Raw genomic sequence first — 12122 nt, forward strand, 5'->3', positions numbered from 1 at the left:
TTCGTGTACACACGAAAGGTGAACCGAGAACTTTAAAAAAAACGCCGGATTGGAGAAAATATGTCACCCTCGCCAACTCACAAGTTCCAACCAACTCTCGCTCGAGCGGCGACCTAACCTAACCTAACTTCAATCTTCCGCTACAACCAGTTCGCCACTTCCGGAGCACTAGAATGGATATGAAGAGCGTGGCGCCAATGCATGTGTCTAATAAAGAATGCTATTTCATTTGTGTGTTTGATAATACTCAAGAATTATATCTTGTTCGCCGAGAGGAATGAACTGATGAAATTAGACTTATTTGACACAATTTTACACGAAACGAAAGAATCTGGCAAAAAAAAGTCGCTCTGCCCTGTGAGATATTTTCCTAATTTCATCAAAATCGGCGAGACACAATTTTGTTGAGTATTACTATGTGTTTTTGTCGTACGACAAAAAAAACGCACAAATAAAATATCACTCTAATGCTGATTGGCTCCGCCATTAAGTGTCCTTAGCTAGAAAGAAATCAACGGCCGGTATTCATAATCGGTTTTTATTTTAAGTAATGTCTTAAGTCATTAATGCGGCCCTCTGATTGGTTCTTGACAGTATTCTTAAGACTGTACTTAAGACAGTCTTATATATATATATATATATATAAGATCTGACTATGAATACCGGCCGGAATTGAGTTTAATGTTAAAGAAAGAAAAGGATAAAACGAGGAATTGCGTCATAGATATAGGACGGAAAATGGCAACTTCCGGCTTATTGACGTCATTCTCTTTACACCCACTCGGGGCACAGGACGAGGCGTGAAACATCCCGGGCGTTCCTTGTATTTATTGGGCGAGTTCAAGTTGGCAAAGCGGCTAGGCATGCTTATTGAGCGAGTGAATGTGATTGGTTGGATCTATAAGTAATATGGAGTCTACAATAGAAGTCGTTGCGGTCGATAGGGTCTTAAGTCGTAGAGAATTGACCAATCATAGTCGAGTATTCTTCTCATATTCGACTGTGATTGGTTAATTTTCTACGACTTAAGACTTACGACTGCTATGACTTCTATTGTACATCCCGCATTAAACAACCAATTATATTCGTTTACTCAGCAAGCAGGCTGAATTGGGTGAGCAGGGTAGTCACTTTGTCAACTTGAACGCGCCCATTATCCATTGCTTCCTGTTGCTCTCCATCGGTTTGACGTCGATTTGATCTGTCTAGTCGGTTCGGCTGGTTCCGTGTCCGTCGTGTTGCTAGTATTGGTTTCGACTTCAGACAACTTCAAGTACGTGTGTTCGAAAGAATCGGAATTGAGCAAATAGAAACGTTGGTGGAATGAATCGTGCCACAAAATTGATTCTTTTATAAAGCCTTGCGTTCTTCCTGTTGCACATCATTGCGCATCGATTTGCAATCATCACTTGTCTAGCTATATTTGCTCGCACGTTGTGCAAGATAGATATATCCAAGTATAAGTAGTTTCGCAACATTCTGAGAGAACAAACTGCAGCGAAATGTTGACTCCACGCTTTGGAATCACGCAGACAGACGAGGTAGTGACGATAATTATCCATGCGCCATATGCAAATATAAAGGATGCAGAAATGTACGCTGACGGAATAGACTTCCTATTTTACTCCACCCCGTATTTTCTCAAGTGAGTATTTGCGAATCTGTTAGATGGATTCGTCTTCCTGACGAATATATAAATATATTTATCCTTAATACACGATAATTTTCCAATCCTATATGATAGGTCATTCGTGTTCTGAGTCTTGAATTAATTTACATTATTTAACAGATATATAAAAATTATTAAGTGTTTCTTACATATACTTTCTAAAATTTTTAGAAAATATTTGTAAGATTGTATTAAAAAAAATTATATATAAATATTATGTAATATTTGTGTATAAATGTTTTTAATTGATTATTATTTCATGCTTCTATTTTTTCGAAAAAAAGAATGTACCACAGTGGTCCAATGAATGTATACTAAGAGTTAAATTAAATGGTTTTTACAGATTACAGCTTCCAGGTAAGATAAAAGATAACGATTCATTCGCTGGGACCTACGACTGCGACAAGGGTGATTTTACCTTAAGTTTCTCCAAGGTAAATAAGGGGGAACATTTTGAGAATTTGGAAATGATAACAAGTCTTCTGGCACCAAAAAAGAAAAGCACTATCATACCTAACATTGAAGTCATCGGTAAGTTATAAGGAATATAATTTAAGTGTTATATACATATACAATTATATATTGCATAGCATTATTATATATATTGCACAGCATACAATGTCTCTTCCAATTTTAGGTAATCCATCTGTGGCTTTAGCAGATATGAGTGAAAACAGTGTAGATAATTCTGGAAATAATTGTTTTTCACCTCAGGATAATTTTGTAGGAAGTGGGACAAATCTTATAAATTCTCCAAAATATGGTTTTGCTAATAAAATATCAGGAGCTTTAGCTGCTTTTGAGGTACGTTTTTATAATCCATTTTAACATTTTTAAATTTTACTGTAGTGTAATTACAATTAATTTTACAAACAGTCTTCCATACTTAGTTTTGATAGTCGAATTAATTATATCAATAATATTGGTTATCCAGAAAGTTCGTGCCGATGTTAAAGGAAAATTGAAACGCAGAAAATTTAAATTTTAGTATACATTTATTAAATTATATAGGTTAGTCGGCACGAATTTTCCGGACAACCCAATATTATGTGTTTGTTCCTTCTAGGATGTATGGATCAAAGAAATAATAGATCTTCCTACTCCTGATGTAACTCCTGAAGTAGAAAGAAAAAGTTTGCGGGAACAACGTGAATTAAATGATTTCTCCGAGGAACATTATATGGCAGATCTCATGGAATCAGATGTCATTAAGCCATGCTTAATATATCAAGCAGAATGGGACACATTACAAAAAGATCAAATAGCATTTAACAAAGCTGAAATCGACCTGTTAAAGGAACTTCCAAATAAAGAATATTTATTAAATGTTGAAGATGTTGAAAAATTATGTTTTAATCTTGTCGATATCTTGTATGCCAATTGTTATAATCATCGAACAACATTTGGAGAAAATAATTCAGAGAGTGGCTGGACTATTAATAAACTAAGTTCTACGTTATGTTGGTTCCAAGTACGTTTATGAATTAGCTAGCGAAGCGTTTTCTACCAGGAGAGTGCAAACGAATTATTTCTATCAAATATTTTCAGAATTTTACTTCTCTAGATGAAGTTATAACAGCGTGTATTCGAAGAGCGCTTTGTTATCCACTTCACAGAAATTGGGAACTTTCTATTAAATTATTAGAAGATGTTAAAAAGGTTCTGTCATTAGGTCAGTATAAATTGGGATGTCAAAATATTTATATATTTGCCATTTATTATTTCAAATGATTTCATGCATAGGAAGGAAATATGTCATTAAACGCTTCTGCGAAATACACAGTCTTTTCAATAATTCATTTGAACCAAGATACATACTGAATCAACTCTATATAAAGGATTTTCTAATTTGGTTACAAACATTATCTGATTCCGTAATAGAATCGCTTTATTCTGCATTAAGTAATGTAAGTACTCTTCAAAATTCTTTAAACATTCACATATTTAACGCTTCTCTTATCTATCTAAATATAGATTTCTAGAATGAATTGCCTCATTCACCTAATATTCCTTATTTACAATCTTCATTTTTCAAAATTAATTTTTTATAAATACGACACATATAAGATGAAATTAAATTAAAATTTGAGATTTACCGATTATATATCGATCGACTTATACGGCCGCAATGCTTACTTATATCAATTTACTATTTTATACAGGTTCATCCAAACAAAGAAAATATGGAATTAGAATTAGTGGAACTGGAAATGGCAGCTTATTCTGTCCAAGAAGATTTTGTTATAGAAAACGCCATTCACAAAATGACCAACAATATTGAAGCATTGTCTATGAACGGTGACAAACAGAAAATGTGAGTAGAAAACTGTTTTATTATTTTCTTCTATAGTAATATTCTACATATTCTGTGTAATTTTATTTTGAAGGCCAAAGAATGTATACCATGTTAACCAAAAATTTTTTAAGTGTTTGTAAGTATTTTCATATTCTAGCTTGATTGTTAACAGTCGTTTAACACACCTGTATTTAATGAGCATTTATATATTATTGTTTTTATATATTTTAACTTATTTGGTTTAATGTAACATAATGCCTAACTTCTTTTATCATATATTGTATAAAAAATAATTACTTCGTGTACATATATAATATTCTATATAACTACTGTTTGGATTTTTGAAAACGAACTTTCATTATATCAAAATCTAATTTAAATTAAAAATATTGCAACTAAAAATTTACCAAAACTCTCGTATTAAGTAATTGGCCAAAAATTTTTAGATCCAAATAGTATTTGATCCTGAATACTCGAGTTCTCAGATATCCGAATAATAAGAATAGGAATGAGAGTTTTAATAATCTAATAATGTGCATGATTGAAGAATTTTATAATACTTACTGATTATTCCAAACTTTGAAGTCTAAAGCATTTTCTACTTCTTAATCATTGTATACAAATGCAGATTATCGAGCAGTTCAAGTTCAACGGATAGCAGCGACACGGACTCTGATAGCAACACATCAAGTAGTAGTAGCAGCAGCAGCAGTTTCGATTCTGATGATATAGATGACGGGCCTAAATAATTAAGAAGAAACGGGTGGACTTGCAGAAGGGTGATTTTATTGTCGATTCTATTATTGATTGGTATACTACTGTACTTTGATGTGCCGATTACAAATATGATCATGAAAATTACTGACAAAGTTATTTTGACGCTCATTTGCCGCGCAATCTGGCTAAGCGCTCCCGTGTTTTGGGGCGCACGTTTTCCACGCATAATGACTCCCTCCCCATCTTCCCTTCTGCTTAGGGGCGCACGACTTCCACGCGAACCGACTTCCACCCCACCTCTTCCCTTGCTTAGGAGCGCACAACTTTCACGCAAAGTGACTCCCACCCCACCTTCTTCTCTGCTTAGGAGCGCACGACTTCCACGCGAAGCGACTCCCACTTCATCTACCCCCCTGCTTAGAGGCAAACGACTTCCAAGCGAAGCTACTCCTACCCCACCTTCCTCCTTGCTTAAAGGCGCACGACTTTCACGCGAAGCGACTCCCACCCCGTCTACCCCTCTGCTTAGGAGCGCACGACTTCCACGCGAAGCGACTCCCACTCCATCTATCCCTCTGCTTAAGAGCACACGACTTCCATGCGAAGCTACTTCTACCCTATCTTCGTCCCTGCTTAGGGGCGCACGACTTCCACGCGAAACTGCTCCCACCTCACCTTCCTCCCTGCTTAAGAATGTACGACTTCCATGCGAAGCTACTCCTACTCCACCTCCCCCTCTGCTTAGAGGCGCACGACTTCTATGCAAAGCTACTCCTACCTCACCTCCCCCCTACTTAGAGGCGCAAGACTTCCATGCGAAGCGACTCCCACCCCACCTGTTCCCCCTGCCAAGAGACGCACGACTTCCCATGCGAAACGCGCGAAAAAAAGTGAAAAAAATCGTCTTTTAAATATTTGAAAATGACCTTGTCAGCAGTTTTTGTTATCACATTCGTAATCAGGGTATCAAAATACAGTAATATTATCAATCGATAAGAAAATCAGAAGGTTCACCTTTTCGGAAGTCTATCCGAAAAAAACTGATAGTTTTAATGAATAATCATTTACTTGTTACATGACGTGCAGCAATGTGATGAATTAAATATCGGCTTCTTCATAAACGGCATAAACCATATAACTTTTCAACTAATTACTTAAAATATAGCATGAGATTATTTTTCGTATATATTATATACATATATATTATATACATATATATATATATATAAAATTAATTGAATTTTTGTATATGTGCATATATTATACTCGTATATATATTCATTATTTTATGTGATTTTTGTGATGTATACGTACAAGAGAATCATTATGATGTTTAAAAATAATCTTCCAAATATATATATACTATACTATGCTAACAAAAGTATTAATAAATGTGTATATGTATATTTAACATATATATCTGAAAACTTAAGCTCTCAATATTATATGACCTGTGATAAATGTAATGTGAATATGTTTTAATTAGTAAAATATTTTTTAAGAGATTTTGAGATTTTTATTTATTTAATCTATGATTAATTCGAAATGTTAAACATTTATTTTTCATATATTATATAAATTATAAACATTTACTTTTAAATAAAGTTTAGTCAAATCTATATTGTAACGATAAAAATGTGTCATTTATTTAATATCCAAATACTTGTAATTCATAATCGGACAAAAATAACTTCGGAATCTGATGATATTTGAATAAAAAATTATATATAATATAAAACATGTTTATTTATTTAATCTATAATCGATCCAAGATAAAAGTTTATTGTAATGTTCAATTAATTTATATCGTATCTCCTCTTTCTTATCGATCTGCTCGTTCTCATTAATCGGTCTGGAAGATTCAATCGTGCTTGAATCGTCGATATTTTGTAGATCAATAGAACTTTCAACATTGGGATTTTCTGTGACATTTGTAATTAAATAGCTCTCTTCCGACTTCAAAAGACTCGTCGCGTTGACATCAGAACGATGTTCCTCATTGTAATTAGTCTAAAAATTAAATTTGTTTCGACGTTAAATACAAAATATCGATTTAAGTATTTAATTAAATTTAAATTATACTATTAAAATGTACTTTATATACTGAATGCTGAATGTATGCACAATGCGTGCTGGTAATTACCGTAGAGTTGTAAGTATCATTAAACGTTTCATTTTGGTCAGCGATGTCATTATCTTCATAACTCTTCCAATAGTCCGCTACTTCGCCGTACAATCCCGGGCTTTCATTTTCATCGAATGTATATGTCTGATTAATATTTTCTTCATCTGCTTCCGTTGTTTGCCAATCATATTCTTCGAAGCTTGTTATGTGAGCATTGACATCCTTAAAATTCATGAATTTTAATCTTAACTATCAAGGATCAAAGAATAATAAAATAATAATAATAATAATAAATACAGAGTGAAGAGGGTTATATTCGATCAAGACAGACCTAATAATATTTTTATGTAAAAAATAATAAACTCGATAGAGAAATATCTCAAATAAAATATGAGAAATTAATTAAGATATACATAAGATAGAGCGTTATAATTTAACGGAAACGTTATAGGTTTTACTTTACATGTACCGGTAGTGATGCAACGTCAGTTCCTGAATCGGGGTGCTTATGAAAATCGGGATCGCCGACCTTCAGAATCATATGCGTGTACTTTTTCATCTTTTTGCCGTTTTTATGTAGATGCGGTGCATACATAATTATGCGTAACGGTAAAAACGCGTCCTCCCCAAAATGCTCAGCGTCTGGTGTCGTGTTATCTGCAAAATAATAATTCGTTAGAATAATCCTTAAAATAAAAATCAGCGTAAATGAAATATAAGCTAAAAATAATAGAAGTAAACAAAATTTATAAAAAAAAGCGAAAATTGAAACAGTGAAATGTCAAATCGCGTTTTACGCTCCAATTTATTTTTGTCAGAAATTTTAAGATAATTAACGTAATATTGTTGATATTTAGTTGCTTTCCATTTATATTAAAACTCAGATAATTCTCATTCATGATGTCGTAAGTCATAATTTAGTTGAATGCACATTCCTATTTTCTTTCTGACAAGTGAGATTCAACTGAGTCTTTATACTTATAATCTACAGCTTTGTAAGACTTTGATTTCCTGCATAAACTATAAGAATTTATTGGACCTTTCTGTATTCCTGAATATATTTCAAAAATATTTCATAAAAAATTTCGGAAATCTTGCAATGAAATATTTTGGAAATATTTCATGCTATATGGATAATAAATATACTCATATAACTTTATACTCACTTTAATATTATATCACTTGTATGAAAATGGAAAGCAACTATCATCATTCTACTGAACAGAAATTCTTTTCTCGCAAATCCAACAGTTTTGCGCTTCCATTACTACCTCGAATCTCGTTCGCGAAATTTGATGTCATCATTTCTTGGTCTGCGAAAGTTGAATCACTTTCGGTTACTTCAGTCGCCGGTTCGTCAAGCAATAAAGTACTATCTGCAGTCGTGTCCTCATGATTTGCGGTGAGCGAATTATTATTCGTTGGATGAGATTCCTTTTGTTCCGGAGGAAGCATATCCGACTGCGGTTCAAAGATCGCAACAGTTCCGGTGGAGACGGTAGCGTCGCTCCCTGAATTCGTCGAATCTTCTTGACCAGGTATAATTTTCGCATTAAGATGATCCTCGTCAAATCTGGACTCGGTTGCGTCGCTATCATACTGATAAGTTGTGGATTCCATTGAAAAATTTGCACGATCGAAATCATTTGTGATATTCTCTAAGAGAATAGAAGATGCGGTGCTCGTCTCGCGTTCCTCTTCTGACGATGATTCGTGATGTAGATGTGTGAGATTTTCCGGAAGACTTTCGGTGGTCCAAATTATTTCAAATTTAGTGTCGATCTCGCGATACGACGAGTCTTTCTTGGTGCTCAAGTCTTTCTTGGTGCTCTTTGTTAATTCCACGACATGGTTTTCGTGATTCGACGCTTGATAGACGGCTGGCTGAAATTATTCCAAAGTAATCATGTTACGAGTGATTACAGTAATGTCAATGTTTTCTATTTTGTGACACAAATATTGTTCTGTTACTCATGGAATGCCAAGAAAGATAATTTGTATCAACATATTTGTATCGACTTGTATCATTAAATGGAAAGCACTCAACATTTCATCATCACTGCTGAGTGAGAAATAAACGTGTTGTATTTAAAGAAGAAATGCACTCACATTACATCCGCCGCATGGGTCATCCATATATGTGGATAATATAGCCGCTTTTACGTAAGGAAAGAACAGGATACTCCATGGCACTATCACGTGATATGTCAACTTTCCGCATCTAAAATCAGTTTTTAGCGATAATCTGGAGACACTGGTAGTGTCTCGGCGCTAAGCACGGCGTGAATCTGGACGTTTTAATACTAACTCTATCTAAAATAATCAGTTGAAAATTCATCTATTTAAATTATATCTACATTGATAAAAAAACCAATCAATATTATTTTGAATATATATAAAAATAATTTTAATTCAACATTATTAATGATCTCTCTATTAATGAAATAATTAAATATCATGCTCTTACAATATTACTGCAGTATCCCTACACGGAGAAAATTTTTTTTCAAAATTTACCCTGGAAATATGATAGTTGTGATACAATACAATATTTTAAAGATTTTTATCATGCATTTCAGTAAAATTAATCAAACTTATTTCATACTTTATTGTAGTTTTATTAATGAATGAGAGAAATTTACATTAAATTCTTCGAAATACAATGCCGTTCCATTATTATATTTTCAGAATAAATTAAAAAAAATTCTCTCCTTATATAAATACATAATATTATTTAATATTATTTAATATAAAATAATATTTTAGACATATTACCAGAATATTAAACGTAACATTTGAAGAATATTTTACTGAAATTACATAATATTAAATAATATTCCTAAAATATTAATGGATAATTATATATCCTAATGGATGATTATTACACACTCCTCATAATATTACATGATTATTAAGAGTAATATTATTTAATGTCATTGTAGTATTTGTATGAACATAAAAAGTCCCAGCAAACGAGAATGGATTGTAATGAATTGAAATGGATTCAGATTTTCAGAATTGAATATTGATTCACGAATGTTAAAATGAATGCTTTTCAATTCTGAATGAATTTTTATTCATTTATAAGAATTGCATGGAGCATATCTCTATGCCTTTCAATCTAAAAATAATATTAGCTTTTCTGTGCATTGTGAATACTGTTCAATTCAAAATTTTGAATAGAAAATGCAGTTTTTTCAATCCAATTGCAGCCAATTGAATCTAATTGAATCCAATGAAATCCAATTAAAAAAAAGTATTCGCTATTTAAAATACGCATTTGGATTGAAAAAAATTTCAATTCATTTTAATCCATTCTCGTTTACTGGGATATCATAACAACGTTTATTTTAATTTGTAAAACTGTTACATCGGTTTAGTTTAAATATATGTTTAAAGATTGAAAATAATTTTGGTGTGCAGTTGTAAACTGGATATGTATCTACGTAAAATCACACCGAAATGTATTTAAACATAAGACGCAGCATAGATTGATAAGATGTTTTCGTTACTGGATTGCGAATTAAAATTGCATTAATGTAAAAATAATTAATATTAAAAATAATTAATATTAATAAATATTTTAATAATATTTCAGAAAATATATCAAAGAAAATATATCAAGGAAATATATTTATACAAATGAATATATAATATCTATAGAATACTCTTATAACATTAAAAAATATACAATATTCTCAAAACATTATAATAACTTATTTCATTTTTTAAATAATATTTATATAACATTCTATGAATATTTTGTGCTTATAGGAATGTTATTAAATTTTTTTATAAGATTTCGCACTCATTTCTTTCCGTAAATGAATTTAAAAAAAAAACGTACGAAACAATCAATTGCTGTTAAACAAAATATAAATATAATGATATTAATAAAATCGTGAGCTTCTGAATCGCTCTTTCTCTCTTTTTCTCTCACCGATCGATGATGACCGCATGTTCCCTTGACGCCCGGAATCTCTCCCATATACGAGATTGCGGATCGTCCTGCAGAAAGATGATCTCCGTTCCATTATTTTTGAGAAAATCACTATTCACAAAATTCTCCATTTCATACTTTGCTCCAATCTCCCGCCATGCCTCGATCTCGAGATCGTTCTCGCTCTTATCGTCTTTTAAATCGGAGGACGGGCTTATCACGAAGAATCGTATGTCCGGGAAATCGGACTTCCGCAAACGCGAGCTTAGCAGCTCCAGCCTGTGGTTCGATTAATTAAAAAAAAAAAAAAAAAAAAAACAATAAAAAGAGAAAAAAGGGATAAAAGGAGAGATTTTTCTTCGTCACGGGCGCGTTCACCTCGCGCGCAGTCACAATCCTTACAACTTACATGACCGCCTGTCGGAAGCTATACTGCCAGGCTGGGTCCAGGAAGGCCAGCACGCTTACATGGCCAAGATGCTCCTTCCACGCGTTCACGAAACGACATTGCTCGAAGTACCAATCCTGTTCCTCTGTGGGGCGGTCCCACGCGCTCGATCGGAATACGCGTGAGAGACGGGAATGATACCTCGCCTCCGACACGAGACTCACGAGGAAGAGCACCGGGAACACGACCTTCGCGGCTAACATGGCACACCACAATAATGTGATGACAACTTTAACGTATCATCGTACGGTTCCTCGAGACGGAGATCCCGAGAGACGGGAACACGGTGATTCGGGATTCGGTTGGACCGCGACCGAACCGAAAGTGATTCATCCGTACGCGATAAAGGAGAAATATTCAAATACTTTCATATCGCGTCTCCAAACGGGACGCGATAGTAACGCGATAATACGTGTTTCGACGGGAAGACGCGTAGATTACGTGTATTTACGTATGTAACGCGCACGCACGTGCAATGTGTGCATCGCGTGTGTATGGTATATCGGCGCGCGCGACAAGCTGAGAGATTGACCCGGAATTGACCCGGAATTGCGTCGACGCGATATGAATTATACTGGTCACGCGGAAATTGTTTTTTTTTATCCTCCATCGTGAAACATCCCTTTCCCATACTCTCTAAAACTTTTAAAGTGAATCTTTACTCTGAAGAGCGAAATCTTACTTTTAAAGATTGGAAATTGATACGAGCTCTTTTTTAAAAGATTAGTTCAATTTTCATTCTTTAGATTTCACTCCAAAATATTTAAAAAGTACAAGCACGAAAAAAATAAGACTTGTTAAAATAATTAAAAAGTTCACTAATTTAGCAAATCTACAACCGTAATATACGGATAATCAATTTTCTATATAAAAGTAGCAAAATTGTGCAACTAAAAAATTAGCGATTATAGGTTATCATATTTGTTG

At 33.5% G+C, this 12122-nt stretch overlaps 2 protein-coding genes across 2 annotated transcripts; one reads left to right on the forward strand and one right to left on the reverse strand.

Annotated features, from left to right (window-relative positions):
• Positions 1-1502: 1502 nt before the first annotated feature.
• Positions 1503-4714, forward strand: LOC105617239 (protein SHQ1 homolog). The gene is made up of 9 exons (XM_012198805.1): positions 1503-1645; positions 2013-2200; positions 2307-2473; positions 2736-3140; positions 3218-3341; positions 3413-3576; positions 3832-3983; positions 4057-4101; positions 4594-4714. Exons 1-9 carry the CDS (start codon positions 1503-1505, stop codon positions 4712-4714), a joined length of 1509 nt encoding a protein of 502 aa, XP_012054195.1.
• A 1711-nt stretch (positions 4715-6425) lies between these two features.
• LOC105617241 lies at positions 6426-11528 on the reverse strand. Its single transcript, XM_012198807.1, is given in 9 exon segments — positions 6426-6692; positions 6826-7056; positions 7277-7464; positions 8079-8691; positions 8917-9028; positions 10748-11026; positions 11157-11413; positions 11416-11471; positions 11474-11528. Coding segments are annotated over 9 exon segments (2058 nt in total).
• Between the last annotated feature and the right edge of the window lie 594 nt (positions 11529-12122).

Source organism: Atta cephalotes, assembly GCF_000143395.1.
Source record: "Atta cephalotes unplaced genomic scaffold scaffold00012, whole genome shotgun sequence".
NCBI classification, from domain to species: Eukaryota; Metazoa; Arthropoda; class Insecta; order Hymenoptera; family Formicidae; genus Atta; species Atta cephalotes.